This window comes from Apus apus, chromosome 1 (assembly GCF_020740795.1).
Source record: "Apus apus isolate bApuApu2 chromosome 1, bApuApu2.pri.cur, whole genome shotgun sequence".
Taxonomy (NCBI): Eukaryota; Metazoa; Chordata; class Aves; order Apodiformes; family Apodidae; genus Apus; species Apus apus.
In genome coordinates, this window is record NC_067282.1 from 74,181,674 (window position 1) to 74,206,202 (window position 24,529).

A 24,529-nucleotide genomic window follows, 5' to 3' on the forward strand; every position below is an offset into this window, starting at 1 on the left:
ACCTTAAGTGCTTCCAGAAGATATGCTGAGACCTTTAGCTGCTTAGTATAGCAAGGTATGTATACCTATCAGTGGTTGAAATGTCTGTCCATGTTACTTGTGCAATTTTATCTCAGAAAGCTTATGCTTGCTTAGCAGTAAAGCTTTATTTAGCACCTGAGCAGCTTGCAAAACATTCAAGACATTAAGATGTAAGTAGTTACCCAGTAACCATCTCCATGCCACCCTGCAGCTGGGGCTCCTTTTTAGCCTGCTGGGTTCTAAATGGATCCAAACTCATCTAATGCCAACTATAATTAAATAATAATTCAATAAAATCAAAACAGAAAAACCTGGTGGACTCAGCTACTGGTGGAAGTGATTCAAGCACTGCTGGTGTAGCCCCTTTCACACCTAATTTCATTTCTTGAAAAGCAGGTCCAGATTCTCAGAATCTGTATTTATCAATAGAAGGAGGTACCCAACCAGCCTGTCTGTAAGGCAATTGCTGGATGCTCTTTTCATTTCATGGGCTTATTCCCATATCATAGGTGACCAGTTACTCAGCCAGCTCTGACAAAATCAGCTCTCAGGTATGTCCCAACGTGACCACCACAGCAGCAGCCGCGGCTGCCTTCAGGCCTGATGTGTTTGATCTCCATGTCTGCCAGATTTGCAGACCATCTCCATGTCAGAAAACTTGCAACTGTGCTGAGTTCTGTCTGTTAGGAGTGGCTCTACCAACGCTGTCACTAGGGAGACTTGGAGGAAAAGTCAGCTTTTGAGAAAATGGTGGCTTCTGCTTCCTCAATAGGCAACCTGAGGTTTTAAATGATTGGCAACCACAGGTGGAACCAGAACTCTTTCTAGGCAGCTTAAGATAAATCTGTTTGAAGAAGCAACAGAATTTCAAGGCGGCTTGTTATCACTGTACTTAGTAGCCTTAAGCAGTGTTCTGCAAAAAGACATTGGGCTTTTTTAAAAAATCCTTTGAGGAGTGCTGAATAGCTCTGCCCTTAATCTGCAGAAGGGAAGGTTACATTCTACAGTCACAATAATTTGTCTAGTTCCTTTGCCAAGGGACATTAGAACACCATAAAAATTGGACAATGAACAATTTGCTTTTTACTATATCCTATTAACACCTTGCTTATTTCTTTTGGTTTTATTAACAAAGGGATTTCCTACTGTTCTCTCAATTTTTATATATTGGCATCTATAAAAACTACATAGTGCTTATGTTGAAAAGCTGCTTGTGTTTAATAATGTGGAGCCATTGCTTCAGGGCAGATGCATAGCTACTTATCCGTAGAATTAAAAACATGAAACATGAACAGTTACACTTGAACTCTATATTGTAGTGTGTTAAATTCCTGTTCATGAACTTCCATTTAACAGTCAGGAGTGGTGGGAGTCCAAGCAAGATTTAGTTAACAAGACCAGCCTTTAAACTCTACAGTGCACCCTTTACAGTGTAGATACATATAAGCCTGCTGCCCTTCAGGCTAGGTAGAGTAGGTAAGAGTGGAAGTGACTGTCACAGCTGGAAATTAGAGAATGTATTTTTTTTGATTGAGTGGCATACAGTGAGCTATTAAATACCTTTGATAATCTTGTGACTTAGTTCTTAAATTTGGTTCTTGGGATAGGGTTTCCTGATGAGACGGAGGCACAAATAAAGTATTTGTGGTTCTGTGGGAAGAGCTCCACTGAAACTTGAGTTGTGAGCCGGTTTATCTTTCCCTTCCAGTACAAGGTATAAATTTAAGGCAATGTAAGTCATAATAAAAACATAATTTATCTCTCCATTTCTCCCTCAGCTTTCTGTTTTGTAAACAGTAGTTGCGTATAAAGTGTTGGCTGGTGCTCAGTAGCTTGTTATGAAATCATAATTCTGCCTGTGCTTTTGTGAAAGAAGTGTAACTGTGGCAGCCTTTTGCATTCATACATACACTATCCTGTAGAATTGCAGGCACCAATGACAGCAATATAGTGTTAACTGCAAAATGATCTAGTATCTTAGGCTGTGCTTAATTTTTGTTACTCAGGTGCTTATTTAACACAATCCTCTCGTAAAATGTAGGAGTGTGACAAAGTGCTTGGACTACTACACATCTAAAGGCACTGAGCAAGTTAATACTGATGTTACCATTTGTGAGGAAGGGCATTTTACCTGAGGCAAGAAATACTGCCCTCAGAACGAAACTTTTCATGGAGGTGCAAGACAAACTAACTTTCTGAAAAGTCTCCTCATAGTCATAGCTGTAAGCATATTCCCCAACAGCCCTGTGCCTGAGGATAGCAACAAAGCAACCTCACGCCTCTCAACTTCAGTAGCCTGAACTCTTCAGCGTGGCAACAGGTCTTGCTGAAGGACTGCTTGAGGTGTGAGGTTCCCTTCACATTGCCAGCAGCAGCTCTAAGACTGGCTCCTGAACATTATGAAGTGTACACACCATTCCAGTGCTGTAGAGACAGCTCTTTTAACAGCCAGGAATGACATGAGTTTAGCTCTAGTGGAAACAATAGGGGAGAGAATTACCCACATACCACTGCTGTTTTTCATCTGTAGCTGCATCCCTACCCTACTGAATAGTGTTTGTTCACTTCAGCACTCAGACTTTTTAAACACCCATTTTTACGTCATTATATACTTCCCCACTTAGCTTGGTTACCTGTGTGGGCTCACTGAAGAGTTAATACCCTAAAAAGCTCCTAGAATTTCCCCTAGGAATCAGGACGAAAACAGTCTTTCTGCAACACTGTGACATTGCCTTGAAGTTGGTCTAACAGCAAGGGGAAAGCCACAGGCCACCATTCCCAGACTAGGAGGCAGCTGCCCAGCCCATCCTTCAGCCAGGAGAGCGGCACTAGGGGACAAATGCCAAGCCACAATCCTTCCTCAAATATTGGTCCCAGAGCAGGGACCAAGACAGAAGTGTTGTATGATGCTTGCTTTAGGGTGGCTGACCCAAGTCAAGGGGCAGGGGGGAGGTGGTGGTGAGCAGTGGCCTCATCCACCAGGTCTTGCAGCCAAAATGATGTTGGTATAAAACAGTGTTTTGTTAATGTTGTGCTCTTGTGTGGCCATGTGCTGACAAAATTTAGGAGGGCAGGAGGTTTCCTTTCCTCATACTAGTTAATGTTTTGAGACTTAAGCAAAATTTAAACATAGGTGTTATTAGAACTATTCAGACCAGATATTATCTACATATGGAAGTTGAAATACTGAAGAGGAATAAATAATTCTGCAACACTTTTTATTTTTTCCCCTGGAAAAAAAAGGTTGCTTGAGAGAGCAATTCATGGCAAAGCTCAGTTTATTTAATGACAGAAGTAACCGTCACTTTATACATCTAACACTAAATAAAAACAGCAGAATGTACAGATCAAATTAATTATGTACAGGAATTCACTACAAATACTTTATAAATGGTCACTGCCCATGAACTTTATTTTTTAAAAATCTCAAATTAAATAATATCAACTGCACATTTGCAGCTTGACTTCAAATAGATGGCAGAAAGGTAGTGTACATCTTAATTTAAAGATTGGAAATCTAAAGGAAAACATAAGGCAACTTTACACCTCCAGGAACAGCAAAGCTCTGAGCAACCCTCCCTACTTACCTCATGCTGTTCTGACAAGGTAAGGCACCAGATGTCAGGAAATGGGTGCTGCAACATTCAGCTTTGGGGTTCCTGGCTGAGTCTTGTTTAGGAAACAGCTTTGTGGGTTTACATGGCAGGCCATCAAGTCAGTTAAAGCATTTTTACAGTGGGTAAAAAGCTCCTAAATTCAGATTCACTTCTCTCTCTTCAATAGGTTGGGCAAATAAATAAATGCACCAAAGATTAAACTATGGTGCTGGTAATATTTTTTTTGTAAGGTCACACACTAAATATACAAATAATGTTCTAGCACTATTTACAGCTATTTTTCCTTGAACATTTCCTCACTTTAGCAATACATAATTATTTGTAAGATACAAACACTTAAGTAAATTTTAAACTTTACCTAGTGCTCTTCTGAATCTTTTTCCATCATAATGGCAGTATATTAATTTTAGGCAGGATGGCTATCTCCAGATTCTTGACCATACAGAAATTCAAGAGTTACAGCTACCAGTATTTTTTTGTAAAGCATTCATTTTAGTTTTACTCCATTTGGTAATTAGAAAATATAATGGCAAAGGACTTCAGGATGTACAAATAAGTACATTACTCCTCTGCAGGAAGGCTTTGACATTTGAAATAGTCATCCACAGATTAATTTGGATCCAAGGAAGGAACTCAAATGACATATTGCTTAAAAAATTTTCAGCGACTGCTTATCTACATGCTTGCAAAGTATAAAAGGAACAGTCTGTTCTGCAGCTTGGTAGACAGGTACTCAAACAGTTAAGCAAAATGAAAGGTAGAAATACTAATTCAAATGAGGTGGTTACTTTGTCACAGATTTTGCTGGAATTTTGTTCAGTGGATCTGTTTCACAGATAGCACAGAGTTATATGCATAGAACTTTATTTACAAGGTTTACCTTACTGTATTACATACAGGCTTTGGGCTCCTTGGCTATCTTGCTGCTGTCAAAGCTGGGAAACATCTGATAGCATTAGAGACTGAAAACAATGTAAAGAATACAGTTCTGATTGTTCATGCGCACAACACATTCAGTTACCTCTTGGTAGGCATGTTTCTTGCTTTAAAAAACCCAAATCAACAATGAAAGAACCAACACCTTGTACAGGTTAAGGTGTGCACTGTTTGTGATATTCAGAGAGACATTTAAACTTCAGCTAAGCATGGCTATGATTCATGCTTACTTGCAGCAACACCTAGGAAGAATTCTTCCATTTGTGTAGCATAATACCAGGTAATTAGCTTACTCCAGAAGTATTTGCTTACCGCAGCAGTAATAATTTCTTCTGGAGAGTCTGGTAATTTTTGAGATGTTTAATTTTTATCCCATACTAAGATTTTCATAGTTCTGTAACCTGATACTGTTATGTGCTTCATTTTGGAATTACCAGGGCCCCTCCTTTCAACACAAGACGAGATTGCAACTAGCTCAACTTCTTCAGTACATTTATATTACCAGAGAAAGTTGCCACTAGACATCTTTCATTTGAGAGCTTCTACATCAAACACAATGCAAAATTAGAAGCATCCATCACTAGGTTGCCTGCTTTGGACATGTACAATGCAGGTGACAGCGTCCTTTGTGCGCACTGGCTGAAGTTAAGCTCCTCTCCTACAAATAAATAGCAGTTTCCTTCTCTAATCAAGTCTCTCTGCAGTGGGCTGTTCTCTGGTCAACCTAAATTCACAATCTCTCTTAGAGAGCCACTTTCTCAGACTTCAGTGGACTCCTGCCCATCATCTGTAAAACACTTTCTGCTGCACCCTGGACCTGCCACCTACCAACCTGGATCTGAAATAAGTTCTTCAAAGCTGGGATTCACTAACTGCCTCTACCCAAAGAAAAAAGCCTCATGTTTTCTGGATGTGGCATGAAGCACACACTGCACAAAGCACTCTACCATACCCTTGTCTTCGGGCCCAAACAGACTGAATCCAATATAGATAATTGGCTCACAAACCTGATGAAATGCACATAAAACCAAAAGTAAAAAAAACGCTATCAACTGCTGTGCATTTCATGTTTTTAGTGCAGCCTCTTGACATATTTTCATTTTTTGTTTCTTAAGTTACAGCATGATACTTACTCTATGACACAGAAAACATTCTTACAACTTTTTTTTTTTTTTTTTTTTTTTTTTCCCCCAGTTATGGCCAGTGCAGAAATCTTTGCCTTCAAAGCTTTGACCTACATTGATGCATCCCACCTTTTCCCCCATAATGCATGGTGCAATATTTAGTCAGCAAGACATTCGGTCCTGGTGATTAACTGTTTGAAAACAGGCATCATTGTAAGCCTCAGACACACAGTTTAAATATATAGCCCTCACAGATCACAAGACCTCACCCTTCTTGCTCTCTCATATACTATATTCAGTCTGCCTTTGCAACATGGGCCACTTCTACTTCTACAGTTTCAATGGCCTGTGTCACTTCTGCCATTTTCTGTCCTTGCTGTTGAGCCAATACATAATTTACCACCTGCATGATGCTTTGGTCAGAAAGAGTAGAGACTGATGTGCATTCCTCAGTAGCTGCCACTGCTTCAATGGCTTCAAGTGTCTCTCCTGTCACTACCACAGTCTCAATTTCACCGCCACCAACACTAATCTCCGTTTCTTGTTCCTGCACGTCTGCTGCTAAGATGCTGATGGCGTGCTCCACCTGTGTCCCCTGGTTATGAAACTGCAGGGTATCTTTTTCCAGCATAATTTTGCAGGGTACATAGTCCCTGTGGAACTTGGTCATGTGCTTCCGTAGCGTCCGGGCATCTATGTAAGCTTCATTGCACACTGGGCAGACGTATGGTCGCTCTCCAGTATGTGTCCTCACATGACGCTTCAAGGAACGTGCATCAGCCCAGGCTACTCCACAAGTTAGACATTCAAATGGCTTCACACCTGTGCTCAAATGGAAAGCGAGGATAAGATGACTGTCAGCATTCATAAATATGCATTAGTGAAGATGAGAAGTGACAGGGAGAACAACAGTATAAAAGAACAAAATACTACAACCTTCTCTATGTAAGAGAGAGATCTTGTTTACCATTTCTGCACTCTAATGTAATGTAAGGATAATAAATTCAATGGTAAGTTTTTCCACAAGTGTTCTGCCCAACCTAACATTTAAAAAAAAAAAAAGAAATTTTCAAAATTCCTTTTCATTCAGTTTCTCCCTAATTTTAAGAACATACCGCTTAATAAAATCCTAATTCTTTCTTGCCACTGATGCCTTTCTGAAACTGTTTTACTTAATAGTTTGTCACCTACCTTCCTAGTCACATTTTGTTTCTACAAAACTGGTAAAAATGTCTAATCAAATCAGCACTTAGTAACTAGTTCGCTTGTAATGCCCTCTACAGCTTTTTTCTCCTCTCCTCCACACTGCAGATGTTCAAACACTACCCCTGATACTTATATCATCTTATGGTCCCTTACCATGCCTGAGTTCTGTGGGCTGCAGTATGAAATGGGGCAGCTGGGTTGCAGCAAACACTATTTCAACAATGGGTTTTCCAGTTACTGGAACTTTAGGCTAGCTACCTGTTACAGGACACTTTCTGTGTTTAGAACAAACACAAAAATCTCTTACTTCAAAAGGTAGACACCTCTTGGGTTTATTCTTAACAGCTCTTTAAAAAGAGACCTGTTTCAAAAAAGTGGGGTTTGCCCCAGGAAAGGAGTATATCTAGACTTCCAACAAAACCAAACAACTCAAAAACCACCACCATACTTCACATCTAAAGTAAAAATGCACCCTTTAAAAAAAATTATAAAATGTTTTCATCTTTTTCCCAAACATCATACAAATTACTGCTTGTTATAAATCAAGAAGTTGACCAACTCCCAACAGTGGTCCTTTTCTAAAATTTAGGCCAATCACTCTCCTGTTTGAGTAATATTTTGTTAACCATGTGCACCTTTCAATCTGGAAAATGTTTTACTATATCCAACTCTTTGCCAGATATAAATATTTTAATCACTTTTAAAAAGTTACTCTTCCATTAAAGGTCTGGGAAGGACAAGTTGTGCAGTACGTGCATGTGCACAAGTGCATGACTGCAGTTTTAGAAAGTCCCTAGGAGCCACTTCTGGAAATCAGTGGAAGCAAGTTAACAAACCAAGACTAGCATAAAACTATCTGGAGAATCTATAAGAATTTCTACGTGTCTTGCAACACAGGACATACACAGACTCAGTGAAACAATGACCCCTTTCTTTATAATGTTTTAGAGATTGAGGAATGTTATGACTACTTGTTTGCTACATACCTTCATGATTGTTCATGTGTCTCCTATATTCTCGGAGTTGGGTGAATTTTCTTCCACAGTGCTCACAAACTCGTTCCAGATTTTGTTTTGCTCTTCCTTTTTTACCATGTGTGGCTTTCTTTACATGTCTTCTGTACAAAGCTTTCTCATAAAATTCTTTACCACATATATTACACCTAAAATGTGAAAAATTTATTGAAACTATTATTCTACGCTTACGTTATGCTTTATAAACCAAAATGCACTTTAATTTTAATATGCAAAGTTTAATGGGAATACTGCCTCTAATGACAATTAGTTCCATAATTAGAAACACTGTTGGACTGAGCTCCATTTTCTCTTATTCCTAGCCAATTTTCCCACTTACTATTCTAGAGAAACGAGATCACATATAAAGCACTTCTAGCTTCATCGATTATATTTATCCTTTTACAGCTTCAATTTATTAGTTCCAGGATCGTACCAGCAGGTTAACAGTTGGACTGCACTGTTTGAAGTCACCCACTCATTCTCAAGTACTCCAGACTCCAGTTAACATCAATCAATCGGTACTTTAACGGTGGACTAGACATTTCCTTGTTGACTGGCCGTGGATCTCTATAACCTCATAGTGGTTAGTACATTTCAGTAGTTTAATGCATGTCTTCTTACCTATAAGGGTCCGTGACAGAATGAGACTTTACATGAGAATACCAGTCTTTCTTCCAACTATAACATTTTCCACAGAACTGGCACTGAAATGGCTTCACACCTAAATGTTTATTCATATGCTGACGAAGATCCCGAGCTTCATAGAAACTCTTTTCACACCTGCAACAGTAAAGGTTTTAGCATCCCACATGAGAAAGGTCTTGGTGACATTGATTGCAAAGGCATTGGAAGCCTCTTCTTTTAATGGCAACTGAAGACTTTGAGAACATCTATTGCATGATGAACATCTGTATAAAAATCCTTTTCCAAACTAGGGAAAATTTAAAAGGAACAGCAGTTTATCTGAAGGTCTGGAATATAACTTTAGGACCTCTGAAACACTTTTGCCTGCTACAGCTAATTATAGTTCTCCTGGTATTGTTATGGGGAATAACCAAAGACAAAGCAACTGGAAGACATCAGAAATGTGTATTATATAACACATGAACTTTTGAACCAGCTGTTTCTTCCCTTAACAAGAGGATTATTAATACAAAGATAACTGAGATTTGCTGTTTGTAATGCTCAAATGCATTGTTTTAGAAATTAAAAAACAAATTCAGAATACTACAAGAAAGCATTTGGAAGGAGTTATACTCATTCTTTAGCTTGCTGTTCGTATACTCCTAACCATAGGCAAATTCCTAGTTTTCCTTCATTTATACCTTGCCATAGTATGACTATATGGAATTACAAATCACTAGGTTCCTCTTGGTATGAAAACCACAGAGGTCAGTCTAATCAAAGACATGATTTCTGCCTTTGAAAAATTCTGCTTTTCAGACATCATGCATAATAATCTGTATCTCTTCCTCATGTAACATCATATATCTGTATGACTCAAGAAAGGACAAGAGCCGGAGAAATGCCAGGAAGCAAAGGTGGAGGATTCACCTTCCACAGCTCATCAACCTCTGGAATGAGGGAATCTCAGAATTCCTAACCTCCAATAAAATCTGAGAAGAAAAAAAGCTTCCATACAGGAAGACAATTTTTAATACATTTCCTGAAGAATGGACATTCCGAAGAGGAAAAAAGACTTCATTGCTTTTGAGGGAAAAAAAACAAATAGGGAGAAAAAAAAAAGGTGCTGGTCCTTGGGCCTCCCAAAAAACCTGCTCTTCCTAGGCTGAAAAAACTGACAGGTCCAGTTCAAACAGGGCTCTTGGGGATCCTGGGTTTGAGCAGAGCACTTGGTGCTCTCCCTTCAAGGACTGCATATTTGGAAAAGCCATTAGAGAATCAAAAAACTCAAGCAACCACCACCATTACCTTCTGGCACCATCACATACTACTGCGATTTAATTGAATATCTACTTCACTGGAAAATTTCTATGAACGTTGTAGGAAAATAACTCATGTTCAGCTTTGTTCAACTGGTCCAGAACCTCAGACTGAAGTCTGGCAGGGACATTTACATACCAAATCACCAAACTAGAAAACTGAAGTCTGGTTATTGCTTAGCAAAGATCTCTAAACAATTTGTGACAACAAGAACTATATTCTCAGTAGAGATTGTCACTGTAGAAAAAAACAAGGACTGTGTCTGTTTTGAAGGAGTTTGGGAATCAAAATATCTTCTCTGCCAAGGTCATGTTTTGCATCTGTATCTGTACTGCCTTTAGCAACAGATTTTTATTTTTTAAATGTATTTCTCCTTCAAACCCCAAAATGCTTTCCCAAGTAGGTTTTACTAAACAGTTCTGTCCCTATCATGGACCCTAGCAGCTCTATTCTTCGTATTTCTAAGATCAGTATTTTTAGCATTACAAAGCACTAAATAAAAACATTGCTGACAGAATTAAAATGAGTTTTCAGCGGTTAGAAAATACTGTTTTCACTAATGTGCAGCAGCAGTACCAGAGATACTTCAATATTTTACATTAAATCTGTCATTAAAACCATGAGTTGCATATAGGCAATCCTATAAATTGTACAAGCCTTCCTAATACCTCACAGAGTTTTCAAGAGACTTAACTGACAGTTTAGAAATTAATTACCATTTCTGTTTTTCCAGGTCACTGGAAAGGCTGTCCTATAGTCTCTTTGGTCATGGAAAAAGTATCCATGTTTTGCTAACACACTAGGAGACATGCTCTTTCCAACTACAGTTTCTGCTAAACTGAAGTCCACAATGCAAAGATATTTAAATGATCATATAAGTTTTGTAATCAATTTAACTGCAATAGTCTGCCAGTCTTATTTATGCTGTTCCTGCAGAGGTGTTTGCTAAACACAGTGTATATTGCAGTGCACACAAGTATCTGACATCATAGATTGTATAAGAAATTTTCAAATTAAAGTGAAATAAACTATGCCAGTAAAAAAGGGCAAGAACAGGTTGAAGCTCCTTCCCCTCTGACAAGCTTACCACTCTTCTAGCTACAAAAGAGCTTTAAAATCACATAGCTACTGTTTACAGCTACAAGTGCAAACACACTCATAACAAACAACTGCATGAAACTAGAGCTGGTAAAAGTTAAAAACCAAAATTCTGCTCTCCAATGCACATATTAACAAAAGTGCATTTTTTACTCTTATGCTTTAAAAGTCTTATTCCATGCCTTTGAATAGTTTTGTGCTACAAGGACCTGCTTTTAATTTTCAAAATTACTAGCAACATTAACGTTAAGAAAGAAACCCCACCAACCAACTTACTGAGTACACTGGTATCCACGAACTTCAGGCTTTGGTTGGTGTTTCTTTATGTGTTTACTGAGTCCCGATGCCCTGTGGAAAGACCTTCCACAGATGGAGCAAAGATACTTGGATTCTCCTGACAAAACCAAAACAAAACATGTTACCAAGCCAGACCTCCTTATCTCTAGAGTGCTTTGTGATAGCGTGCTTTTCTTCTCCAATAACTTATCCTAAGTAATCAGAGCAGTGCTACAAAAAGAAGTTGGTTTAATTCCACAGAGGTGGAAATGTAAAGTGTTTTTCATATGTTACAATGTAATAATACACAGAAGTGGAGTAGCAACTCTAAATTACTGGTTTACATACTTTTAAACGCAGGTACAACATTGTAGCTCCTAGTAGTCATGAATTGTGAATGGCATAAAATACTGCCCTCTTGCGTGGAAAAAAAACCACAACTGCATAATACATGAATCACAGGCAACTTTTCCAGCAATGAAGCATTGTTTACAGATTACTTACATCTTGAATTTGTGGACCACTACCTTAAAGTAAGTTTTTTGTTCTAATTCATCAATTTAGGAGTGTTGAGCACTAATACCAATTCCTTAATTTCTAGAACAAATCATCTTGAAAGAAACAGTCTCTTTTGATTCTGCCCAACTTGGGCAACAAGAAACACAGACAATTTCTACACATTACACTTTTAAAACTCTGCTTGTATTAAATTATTATGTTGTCATATTTCACATGCTAAGATTCTTCAAGATACCAGGTTTTATAAAATTTCTTGCAAAACATATATGAAGACGCTCAAATTTAACTTAGCATGTTTTCCTCTGAAAGGTTAGGCTGGAACTGTAAGCACTCCAGAACATTCCAGCCTATTGCCTGTATTTGTTGAATTTACACAATACAGGCAATAAATACACAGAATCACAGAATTATTGAGGCTAGAAAAGACCTCTGAGATCATCAAGTCCAGCTTATGATCTAACACCACCACATCAGCTAGGCTGTCGAACTAAGTGCCACATCCAGCCTTTCCTTAAACACCTCCAGGGATGGTGACTCCACCACTTCACTGGCCAGTCCACTCCAATGGACAACCCACTCTACCTTTTCCATGAGGAAGTGCTTCCTAATATCCAACCTAAACCTCTCCTGGTGCAGCTTAAAGGCCATGCCTTCACCTGACTACAACCTCCCTTCAGGTAGTTGTAGACAGTGATAAGGTCCCTCCTGAGTCTCCTCCAAGCTAAACAACCCCAGTTCCCTCAGCCTCTCCTCATAGGACTTTCCCTCTAGTCCCTTCACCAGCCTCTTTGCTGTCCTAATAACATAAAACCATAGGATCAAACCAACCATGATTCTCTGGTCCCTGTATGGAACATGTGCATGCTATGGTAAAATAAACCCAGAAAATAAATGTAAACTGAATGTTAACCTCTATCTCAGCTGCTTGACCAGTAGAAAAAAAAAGGGGTCACTACTATTTATTTTTAAACAGTTCCTTTGACAAGAACAATGTTAAAGTTCAGCAGCATACAACAGCCAGCCAAAGTAAAAGGATCCTCTGTCTCATCACTTACCTGTATGAATGCTCATGTGTTCCTGAAGACTTCTTTTTGTGACAAAAGACTTTTCACACAAGTCACATTTGAACTGTTTCTGTACTTCATGGAGAGCTAAGTGCATTTTTAATCCATGCTTATATGTAAAGGTCTTTCCACAAACCTAAAAAAAAATACATATGCAGTGGAACAGAACAAATAAAACTCATTATTTAATAGGTGTTTAACTTCAAACATGACAAAACCTCCTGTATTTCTTGGGAATCAAATCACAAACAAGCCTGTGATTTTGTACCAGTGGCAGAACTGGTCTGTTAAAAAAGAACACTCTAGCAAAGTTAGTCTTCTAGACACAGGAATATGAACTTTTGTGATTCAATTTCATTCTCGTTTACTCATTCTTGGACTACAAAAATTTTTATCAGAAAGTTTACAGTAGTTTCCACCATTCTGAAGTGATCCTAAATTAACCTAAATTTTAGGACAGAGTCACAGAATCACAGAATGGAGTTGGAAGGGACCTTAAAGATCATCGAGTTCCAACCTCCCTGCATGGACACCTTCACTAAAACAGGCTGCTCACAGCCCCATCCAACCTTCCTTTGAGCACTTCCAGGGATGGCGCCCCCAAAACACCTCTGGGCAGCCTGTTCCAGTGTCTCACCACCCTTACACTGAAAAATTTCCACCTGATCTCTAACCTAAATTTCTCTTCTTTCAGCTTCAAACTATTACCCCTTGTCCTCTCACTGCAAGCCCCTGTAAAAAGTCCTTCCCCAGCTTTCCTGCAGGCCCCTTAGTCAAAACTAAAATATCAATCAAACATTACTAACTTGATTACAGAATAAAAGGACTTCCTCTTTACCTTGCATGCATGTGGTTTTACACCTGTATGTTTGAGCATATGTATCCTGAGAGAATAGAGCTTAGGTAGAGTTCTCCCACAAATATCACATATGAATTCCCGTTTAGTTCTCCCTTTCACCGAAGACACGCCTGTTGCTTCTACACTAGCAGCTGCAGGGCTCACTTCTGTCTTCCGAGTGTGCCGGACAAGATGGGCTCGCAGGGAAGCACCGTACTGGAATTCTTTTTTACACAGCTGGGAAAGAAAACATTGCAACTTTACTTTGCATTTAATAATCACAAAATATTTCATAAAAAGGTAAACAAAGGTTTGAAGTACAGCGATATGATTAGCTAGGTCTATAACCTGACTCCAACAGGCATTTGATCTCAGGTTAATTAATCGTTGTAAATTTTGAATTTTACAGCTACTGACAGAACAACTGATCACTTCCCAATGAGATCAACTTTCAGACTAATCTAAATACAAATGGATTTGCAAATTTACTAGAAAAGTTAAAATTAAAGCCCATGCCAGATCTGTTTTGAGCAGCAAATGCGCTCCCACATCACATGGTGCTGTCAGGCCATGTGGCTGCACCACATTTCACCCCATCCCATCAAGATTAGGGCTGCATCTGCCTCTGAAATCCGTAAGAAAAACAAATACATGTATGAAAAGAGCCAAGAAAAATAATTACTAATGTCAACACAGAATAAATTTTCATAAAGACGGAGGTTTACAAACAGAAAAACCCCAACTTACTGGGCATTTATAATCTTTAGATCTTTCGTGTTTCAGTGTGTGCATTATAAGTGCATAGCGCCGCTGGAACACCATTCCACACTCCGTGCATTTGTGCTGAGCTTCTGCTTCATTATTTTCTGTAGTTTCTCTTTTGGGCTGTTTCATTTTTTTCCCTCTTTGTACCAGCTTCATGGCAACCTGAGTTGGGAAGACATAACCTTCGAATTAACCTTATTACACTGTATTCTAAATTTCCTCTGCAAGTTAGTACTAAATGTTGATGTTTCTGTGAGTTACTGTGATACCACCTAATTTTGCCAGTCACAATTTCTATCAGTTCCCAACGCTTTCCTAAACTCCCACTTCCTTTCTCAGGATTTACATTTGTTTTACTACAAAAGTAATCAGATTAAAAAAAAAAAAAGTGGCCTAGTTATTTTTTACCAGCCAGCAAAAACGGAGTTATTTAGCAAGCTGCAAAAAAATGTACAGTCTTTAGACAAAATTCTTTCTGGTTAAAAGCATTCCAGATTTACTAGGGTGTTTTCATGGGTTTTTTTGTTAGGCAGTATTGGAAGTGCTACCAGGGGCTGATATTCTCATTTTCCTGTGTATAAACTTGCTGTCATATTCTTTAAAAGCCAAATTCTAAGTGATCAGGTTGAGATTTCCTGTATCAGGGATCTCCCCTTCAGGTTTCTAAGAATAAGGCAAGGGAAAAAACAGTACAATACATCCCTATTTCTTCTTCCTGTTCTGTAAACAAATGAAGTATCAGAGTTCTTGAAAGCTTTCAAGTTCTTCTGTGTCTCTCAAAACCAAACTGAAACTCAACACAGGTACATTTTGTTTTTTGCTGTTGCTCTGAAATTTAATGCAAACTTGGCTAAACTGTGAGGCCACAAAAGTAATTTTCTTAAGTAGATGATCAGCAAGAGCTTGGAAAATAACCCATTCATACAAAACACAAGTCATGCCCAACATCTCCACGTGAGCTACAATTACTTAATTCAAAAGTCAGCAGCATTTTTCTTGCAGTCTCTCTTTCCCATTATTCTTCCAACATCAAAACTGAGAACTCAGGAAGGAGTGTCTCCTTCCCAGTGTTTATATGACATACAGTGCCAGGAGTCAGGGGGTTGAGAGATGCCTGAGACAAAAATGACAAAATCTATGAAACCAGTGAGGAAAGCAGAAACTTATTCATTAATCTAATTTTGAGCAATTATCTAAACCAATTAATTTATTTTCCATAAAAAGGTGGCCACTGTCTGTAAACTTTCACCTGTCAAAGGGTCAGATTAAAAAACTGCAGAGTTAAGTTGATGGGAGCTGTTTCCTTCAAAGGTGGATATTACCTTTTCCAAAACAGAGCAAAACCCTGTCATTCTCCAACCATCATAAACAGGTTGCTCAAATATTTTGATGGTGCTAGTTTTTAACATCTGGGCTTTTAAGTTATCCATCTGTAAAAGGAGACTTATGCTACAATTTCTGTCTACAAACGTGTTGTAACGTTAACAAATTATCCCTCTGTCTGTGGGACTGGTATGTAAACATCTCACAGAACACCTCTGGAAATTAACAGTTCTTTGTAAGATTTAGCCAATGTGGAATGAGTGAGGGCAAATGTACTATGTCACAAAGATGAATGTATTCTTCATCAGTGAGGTGAATGTCAGCTACCCAGAGGCATAAAATGAGGAAAGGCTCTCAAAGGGGAAAGAGTAAGAAGACTGTTTCATCAAAAAAACCCAAAAAACTCAAACAGCTAGTTCAATTACTAAATGCTGAATATGTCCACGTGCTAGTTTTTAATACCACTAATCTTTGAACCTTTTTTTTAACTGATCAGAATCTGGAGGTAGCAGGATTGCACTCCTGTGACTCATGGCTATGTCTTCAAATCTCCATGTCAAATTTTTCATCCCCAGTTGCTTTTTTTTTAAAGTCTTAACAAATCATAGAATTAGAACACTTTGGGATGGAAGGCATCTTAAAGGTCATCTAGTTCCAGCCCTCCTGCTATGGGCAGGAACACGTCCCACTAGACCAGGTTGCTCAGAGCCCCATTCAACCTGGTCTTGATCACTTCCAGGGATGGGGCAGCCACAACTTCCCTCAGCAACCTGTACCAGTGTCTCACCGCCCTCACACTAAATAATTTCTTCCTAATATCCAATCTAAACCTATCCTCTTTCAGTTTAAAAACATTACATTTCATCCTTTCGCTACATGCCCTTGTGAAAAGCCCCTCCCCAGCTTTCCTGTATCCCCTTCAGGCACTGGAAAGCCACTCTGAAGTCTCCCTGGTGCCTCTTCTTCTCCAGGCTGAACAACCCCAATTCTCTCAGCCTGTTTTATTAGGAAAGGTGCTCCAGCCCTTTGATCATCTTTGTGGCCCTCCACTGCACTCACTCCAACAGCTCCTTGTCCTTCTAGGGTCTCACTTCTCTAGCAGATAAATATACTTGTCTCTGACTGACATACACACTTGCTAGCTAAGAATTAAATTCCCAGGCAATTAATAATTTTAGGGAGAAGATACACCTTCTGTCCAAACTTCAGAAACTGTGAGGAAATACTCAAACTGGGCTAAGGTTCCAAAGAGCATTCTAAATATTGAAATATCTATTCTAAATATCTTCAATGTGGAAGGAATTTTCATGGCAATGTTGTTGTTTGTTAGGGGTTTTTTGCACAATTGTCACATCTTAGAAGTTATTTTGGTTTGCAGTAACATTAATCACTCAAAAAAGAAAAACATTTGCCAAAGAGTGCTTGGCATGAGGAAACAGTCTTTTCAGCTTGATCTCAAAACACTGGTTGATTACTGACAACAGGCCTAAAGACAGATAGAATACCTGTTGTATTGCAGATTTAGGATTTGTCTTTCTGTTTTGCAATTTTCTTTCAATTCCTTTATGCAATCTGATATATCCACCTTCACTAACAGAACGCTGGCGAAGCTTGCTTTTGTAAGTATCATCTTGGCTGGAAGCTAGGCTTTCCACTTGTGAAACTGAAAGACTCTGTTCTTTACTTTGCTTGCTATGTTTTTGCTTGAGTGCTTCTGAGGAGTCTTCAGAACCCGTGTCCGTATTTGCTTTACTGCTTTCATTTTGATCTGTCTCAGTTTCTGTTGTATTTTGCATGTCCATGGCTTCCACAGCCAATGGCTCAGCCTCCACAACAGACACAGTGCTATTTGAAATGCTCTCCACCAGCTCCATGTTGACACAATTTTCAGTTGTTTCACACTGCTCCACAGGCTCTGAAACATCACCCGGAGTGGCCTCTGCAGGCTCTGGGGGAAGGTCAGGCTGGGATGCCACTGCCTCCTCTGGCCCAGCAGAGGAAGGAGCTCCATTTACAGCTACTGGCACTTTGCTGGCTGTGAGCTCAGGTTGCTCAGCACCTTCCACAGGCTGCATCTCAACTTCAGTCTGCTCTGCTAAATTTTGTGTTGACTCTACTGTTTGAATATCTCCCTTTTGGTACACTGTAATTTGCTTCTCTTCCATCTGTTTGTGCACATTTTCACAGATTTCGAGGACCTCTGACATGAAGAGATGTCGGGCAAGCATGGCCACTTCTGCCATACTGCAGAAGTCAAAAGTTAATTCTGAAGTATAAGCAAATTCCAACAGAGGCAGGAAACTGGACTTGCAGAACCCTACCAGGAATAAAACAAGATATTAGAGCAAACACTGATGACCCTGAATTACATAAAAACATTTAATGTTTAATACAATAGTTCAGTTTTAATATGTTTACGTCTGAAATGTAGTGCAAAACACACTTGCAAGCAACACTGAAGCCCCTCCACTGGGACTCAATTAAGTGTCATTTATGCAAAAGTATCCTCCTTGTACATTCTCTACACGGAAGTAAGCTCAATTTTTCAGCAAGTAAAACTGAGGTAATTTCACAATAAAAATATGTAGAATAACGTTTTGGGAAGCAGAGAGAGCCACAATATTTTTGAAGCAGATTAACCCAAATTTAACTGAAGTCCTTCTGGACCTGCTACATTCAGAAAGTAGTAACGCTTTAAGTAACAACTGATGTGACAGAAAAATAAGAAAGTGGCTCATGAAAAAAATAAAGGTATGGATACAGAGACAGGAATGCCTGAAAAGAAGAATTTGGTATAGTTTTCCACAGTCTTGTAAATTATAAACAAAATATTTAATTTGGAGGACTTTCTGGGCCACCATACTAGAAATCAGGTCTATTTATGACACATTTATGCATGTCTACTGTTCATGCAGAGACAGGCACAACTAAGAAACTACTCAGCAAGCAATGCAGGAGGAATATCTTCAGTACACTACTACTCATCAGTACAAAGCCATTTTTAGAATATTTTAGGATTGTCTCCTATCTTTTAAGTACCAGATGGTGTGAGAAATAAGCAGGAGCATGTAAAATAATGTTTTACAGACATAAGAAATAATTTAGTATTTGTTCAGCAAAACAGCTCTCTGAGAAGCTAGTCAACATCCTCTCTTGATATATTGAAGCATTTGATTGCTCCCTTTTTAAATGTTTGTGACTAATACAAGGAGAAAACACACCTAAGCAAGGTAAAAATCAATCCAAAGGTTCTCAGAAATTTTAAGATTAAATCCTACAGCCCACTCAATATGGAAGATCAAATTATGCTACACCAGAGTGATCACTTTAGTATTAAAATACACACAAAACGCTTTCAGATTAAAATAGAGAAAAAAAGGAAGATAAAATATTTGGTTGTATTGAACACTAAAAAAAGACTGAACCAAATACCGTATACCTTACTTAGGATATTTAAATTTCTAGCTTTGAAACCCACAACAATTCACCTGACAGATCCACTACAGCTTCATGACTAGTGACAGCTCCTTTTTCAATGAAGAGCTCTCGGAAGTACTCGCTGTTGGCTGCCAAGACAGATTTGTGAGCTTTGTACTCCTCTCCTTCAATCAGCAGAGTCACATCACAGAATTGATTGGAAAGCCTCTGCTGATTCAGTTGGTTTAAGACTGACAGACAATGTTTGGAAGATGACTGCTTCACAAGGCCCTTACTGTCAACCTGTCACAAACAACATTATGAGAACTTAATTACATTTAGACTGTGCCTTTTTAAGCATTCACATTGAAACACAGAAAAAGGGTTATTTTCTGCAACCATACAATCAGTTCAAGCCTGTATCATATACAGCTTAACTTTACTATTGTTTTCCTTCTTTAAACATGACAAGTTTCACCCTCCCTCCAAACACAGTTAAAACAGAAAACTGGAAAAATGGGAAAACATGGGTATTCAAACAGTTCTTTGACCATATGCTTTAATGCTACAGTCTGAAATGATTTCTAGATTCAGAAGTATTTACAACTGTATGAGCCCCCAGTTATCATCAAGAATTTTATATAAATATAGCATAATTTATTAAGGAACAGATAGAGATTCCATGAAAATCTTTCATGCCATCCTTTACTACTTATAGTTTTACCATGCACCTTCCCTTCGGTCCTATATGCCTAAATAGGAGTTGCAGTGATTTTGTTTGCCAAAGATGATGTACTATAATTAATGTCATGTTATATATATCAGTAACTTGTTTCCACATATTTAATTTTATTGACAAAATTTATGTCATCTCATTATTACAAGATTAACACAACAATGGAAAATAAGTATGTGACTAAGAACCCATTAACAAGCATCTTAAATACATTCAGATCTAAACAATTGTACTTACAAACACAAGCTCGTGCTTTGCTATTGGCTTTTTCTTCACAGGCTTTGGAGATGCAGCTGGGATTGATGCCGTATTACTCAATTCATCATCTGTTTCATTACTGTCTTCATGAGATTTTGCATCCAGTCCTAGTTCCTCAAGCATTTCAGATGGATCTGACAGAGCTCTAGAGCGATCTAGCTTTTCCTGGCACTTGCTGCATTCTTTAATGTAATCTTTAACCTGCTTAAGTATACCTAAGAAAAATTAACATAATTTAATTAGGCTTCTAATCTTCATTCAATTTACCTTATACATGCAACTACGTACATAGGTGATTAGCAAAACAGTATTACACACTGAGGAAACTTAAAGTCAGTCACCTACACCTTCCTTCTCTAACTTATTTTTACCAGTTCTGCTTCTCTCACACTATTGTATGACACTGTCACTACTGCAACCCACTGTTAATTTGAGATAGAACACTTGGAACATCTCACAGTCAAGCAGTCCCTCCTTGCAAGATTTTAAGGCTAGAAAAAAAATTTGTATTGATGTATTCACCCTAAGAATCCCAAGACAGTGAAAGCTGTAACATGATTCTGCATTTAGCCCACACAGGTGCATCTCAGCTTGTCCTTACTGAAGGGAGCAAGACTTGGAAGGCTCACCTAAGGACTTTTGCAAAATTGGGACCAACTGTTTTACATACAATGATGCTGATATGCATTATTAACACCGATTTAAATCAATTGCTTATGATTTTGGAAGTTAAAAAAATTAGTTTCTCACCACTACTTTAACCACTGTAGCCAAATAGTTTTAAATAATCAACAGCTCCTAAGCTCAAGGTCCTCTTCTCGGTACCAAGGCATTTTCAGCCTATGGCTTTCAACTTAAATTTATTTTCTTCACTAAGACAATATAAAAGCAAACATAACAACACCCGTATCTCTCTAGTTCAAAATCTTGCACAACTTAAAAACTTGGCTGACACAGACTTGCCCTGCTCCTACCTTTTCAGAGCATGAGATGGGCTATTACTACACAGACATCTCTGTAAGAATCAGGAAAATACAGACTTCAGGCTTCCCAAGACACTCAAGCCTATTTCAAATATTTTTACGTTTCCTTCTGAATTCAGGGTAGTTCTCAGGACAGAAGGGTTTTGGTCTTCAGATCCTACATCTAACAGCCTTCCTGGCCACTGGGCCACACACCAGCCCATTGCTTCACAGCTACAGAGCAGAGACGTAACAGACTGGTGCCCATCTCAGGTTGATGACTGGGTCAAAGCTGCTGTCCAGCAGCAGAATATTACAATGGCAAGGGAGATGACTGTTTTCAAGGAGACACAGATAAGAAGAAAATGCTTGAATTGCAAACAGGGTAAGAATATTAGCATTCCCAGAACAAGAGAAATAAGAGAATATAGGTTGTGCAAATAAAGGTAACCAATAAGATCAAGAAATGCAAGATGCAGAATATGGAATGTCGTCTTCTGATGAACAGAGAAATACTGAGGTCCATTCAGGAAATTTCCAGTATAGGATGACAGTCCAATATTGGGCAACCCAATATTGAGAACCCAGATAAAGGCAAGAAGACCATAATTCAGAATGGATCTATCAACTTTCAGACAACAAATCCTTCTTCACATTGAAGACAGATGTGCTGACTGACAGATCAAAAAACATTGAACAAGAGAAGCAGTACAAACAGAAACTAGGGCCGGGACAACTGAACAGCAGAGTATTTGTTTAATGGATACGTAAGACTAAAGGTAGAACACTAAATCCAAAGGGAGCACAGATACCAAGTCATTGGCTTAGCCAAAAGAAGGGCTCAATTAGGAATTACTGCTGTTCACACACTACCATTTCTAATAGCTATGACATCACTCAGGATACAACTGAGACTTAGTTTGGTCTTCTCAGTTTCTCAGTGGAAGAACGAGACAAATACAACGAGCGCAAGGACTAAAAACCTTCACTGGCCACTCTACTCGTTAAAACATGAACACCATACACATGCCAGTTGGAAAAGATGATTTGAGGTTAAATGCTGAACTAGGTCAAAGGCAATGGATTATCGCCCTACACAAAGTGTCCAAGCTGAGAAAATGCTACCTTAAGCAGGCTCTATGCAAAACCTGGGTGGGGCCGGCCATGCTCTGTTGCCATATATTCAAAGCAGCACTACGGAATAAGAAGTCCCAGGACGATTTGCTGACCAGGCTGTGACTCGGGCGGCGAGGTTTGTCTCTTCAGGGCTGACCGACACCCCGCAGCCGCGGGTCACTCCTTCAAGACTGACCCCACCACGCTCTCTGAGACAAAGTGCTGAAAAGCACCGGTCGGCCAGCAAGCGGCAGAGCCCCCCTGCTGCCCCCCCAGGCGGGCACACAGACCCGGCGGGGGCTGCCCCCCCCCCCCGCCCCTCCCCGGCTCTCTCCCCGCCCTCGGCGCGGTCCCTCCCGCCGCCCGAGCTCACCTCGCCACCAGTACTTCTGCGAGAGCCCCTGCCAGGTCTGCAGGCGGGTGCGGTGGGCGCCGTCGGGCGCCAGGTGGGCGGCGCGGATGAGGCGGGCGCGGCGCTCGGCCTGCAGCACCACCTCGAGCTCGGCGAAGCGCTCCTGGTCCCGCTGCCGCCGCTGGTAGTAGAGGGTCCCGCCGCGCACCACGTAGCAGGCGGCCGCCTTGCGGATCTTCCGCTTGGCGTTGCCCTCCGTCCCGGGCGCGTAGGGCTCCCGCTCGTTGGTCAGGTAGCGCAGGATGGCCAGGTAGCTCTCCTCGCTGGACATGGCGGGGCGCGGGGGAGGAGCGGGCGGCTCTCCCGCGCCCGCAGAGCCGCGCCGGGCTGGCTCTCCCCTCGCCGCCGGGCAAGGGCACGCCGCTCCCGGAGGGTCAGGCTGTCGGCGCCAGGACAGAGGCGGCTGCGGGGCAGCCCCTCGGTGCGGGACGGGGCCCGCCCGGGCCGGTCACACGCGGCGAGCCCCTCTGGGGGCAGCGGCGCCCCGGCCCTCGCCGGGGGGTGCGTGGGGCTGCGGAGGCGCCTCCCGGGGGGGGGGGGGGGGTGGGGGGAGAACGCGCTGCCGAGGAGGGGCCCCCCGCGCCGCCGCCGGCCCCTCGCCCGGGCGCGGGGAGGCCGGAGAGCGCGGCCCGCGGGCGGCGGGAGCCGGGCCCGGGGGGAACTGGAGTTTCGCGGCCAGCGGCGGCGGGTGGGAGGGAGAAGCGCGGGCAGCAGCAGCAACGGAAAGACAAAATGGCTGCTGCACAAGCGGAAGTGAGGTCAGAAGCCCGCGCGGGGGGGCGGGGCGGGAGGCGGGGCGGGCGGGCAGGGCGGCGCTTTCAGGGGGAGCCGCGCCGCCATCTTGGAGCCGGGCAAGGGGGAGGCGGGGGCGGCCATCTTGGAGCCGGGCAAAGCCGGGGAGGGCGGGCGCCGCGATGGGGGGGAGGGGGGGCGGGAATTCTCCTGGATCGGTTCCTTCACGGCCCCGGCCCCGGGAGCAGCCGCCGCCCGGGTTGTCTGGCGCATGGGAGCGAGGAGAAAGCGGGCGGTGCGGTCTGACGCCGCAGCCTCGCGCTGCTTGGTCAGGAAGGGAGGGGCGGCAGCAGAGCCCCAGCAGGCTCCCCGCCGGCTCTCCCGGCCCTGCCTCCCGCCCGCAGCAGGGACGCCCAGCGCGGGAGCTGCCGGCTGCCCGCGGGCGGGCCGGCGTGCAGGCAGCTGCCAGCCCCTCCCTGCCCTGCCGGCCGCGGGGAGGCCGGCGGGGCACTGCCCTCCCCCCCCGGCCGAGGTGCTGACACCAGCCTGTGGAAACGGCCCGGGACCAGCGGGCGAGACGCCAGGGAAAGCGGCAACAGCCTTTCTCGGGGCTTAAAAAAAAAGGAAAGCTTCGTGGGGACATTGCTACTGTCTGCAGCAACCTCACAGGAAGATACAGAGGAGGTGCAGGCAAACTCTTCTGAGAGTTGCATGGCAATAGACAACTAGCATAAGTTAGAACACAGGAAATTCTAGTTATATATAAGGACTTTATCTTTTTTTAAAACCACGGTGGTGGTCAAATACTGGAGCTTTAAGGGGTTGCAGAACCTCAGTCTTTGGAGATGTTCAAGACTTAGCTGGACACAGCCCTGAGCAGCCTGATCTAAATGTATGTTTTGAGGAAGGCATTGGACTAGGTGACTTCTTGAGGTCCTTTTCAACCTAAGTTATTCTGTAGGTCTATGAAAATCTTAAGTATTCGATTTTAATAATAAATATTTAATAGAGAACCCATTATATTGCACTTAAAAAGCACAAGGACTTTACTAATGTATGTGTTAACTCACTGCATTATATTTAAGCTGAATAATCTGCAGTTATATCAGGTTAACACCTTCCTCTAACAGCCTGCTCACCCACTTGAAG

The 24,529-nt window shown here is 41.3% G+C and overlaps 1 protein-coding gene across 1 annotated transcript; it reads right to left on the reverse strand.

Annotated features, from left to right (window-relative positions):
* Nucleotides 1–3,281: 3,281 nt before the first annotated feature.
* Nucleotides 3,282–23,355, reverse strand: ZBTB11 (zinc finger and BTB domain containing 11). Its single transcript, XM_051630648.1, has 11 exons — nt 22,610–23,355; nt 20,138–20,373; nt 19,236–19,467; nt 17,253–18,064; nt 14,407–14,586; nt 13,660–13,896; nt 12,813–12,957; nt 11,239–11,356; nt 8,542–8,700; nt 7,891–8,066; nt 3,282–6,520 (listed from the first exon to the last, which is right to left on the reverse strand). The coding sequence occupies exons 1-11, from the start codon at nt 22,917–22,919 to the stop codon at nt 5,994–5,996; spliced, it is 3,132 nt and encodes a 1,043-aa protein (XP_051486608.1). The 5' UTR covers nt 22,920–23,355; the 3' UTR covers nt 3,282–5,993.
* Between the last annotated feature and the right edge of the window lie 1,174 nt (nt 23,356–24,529).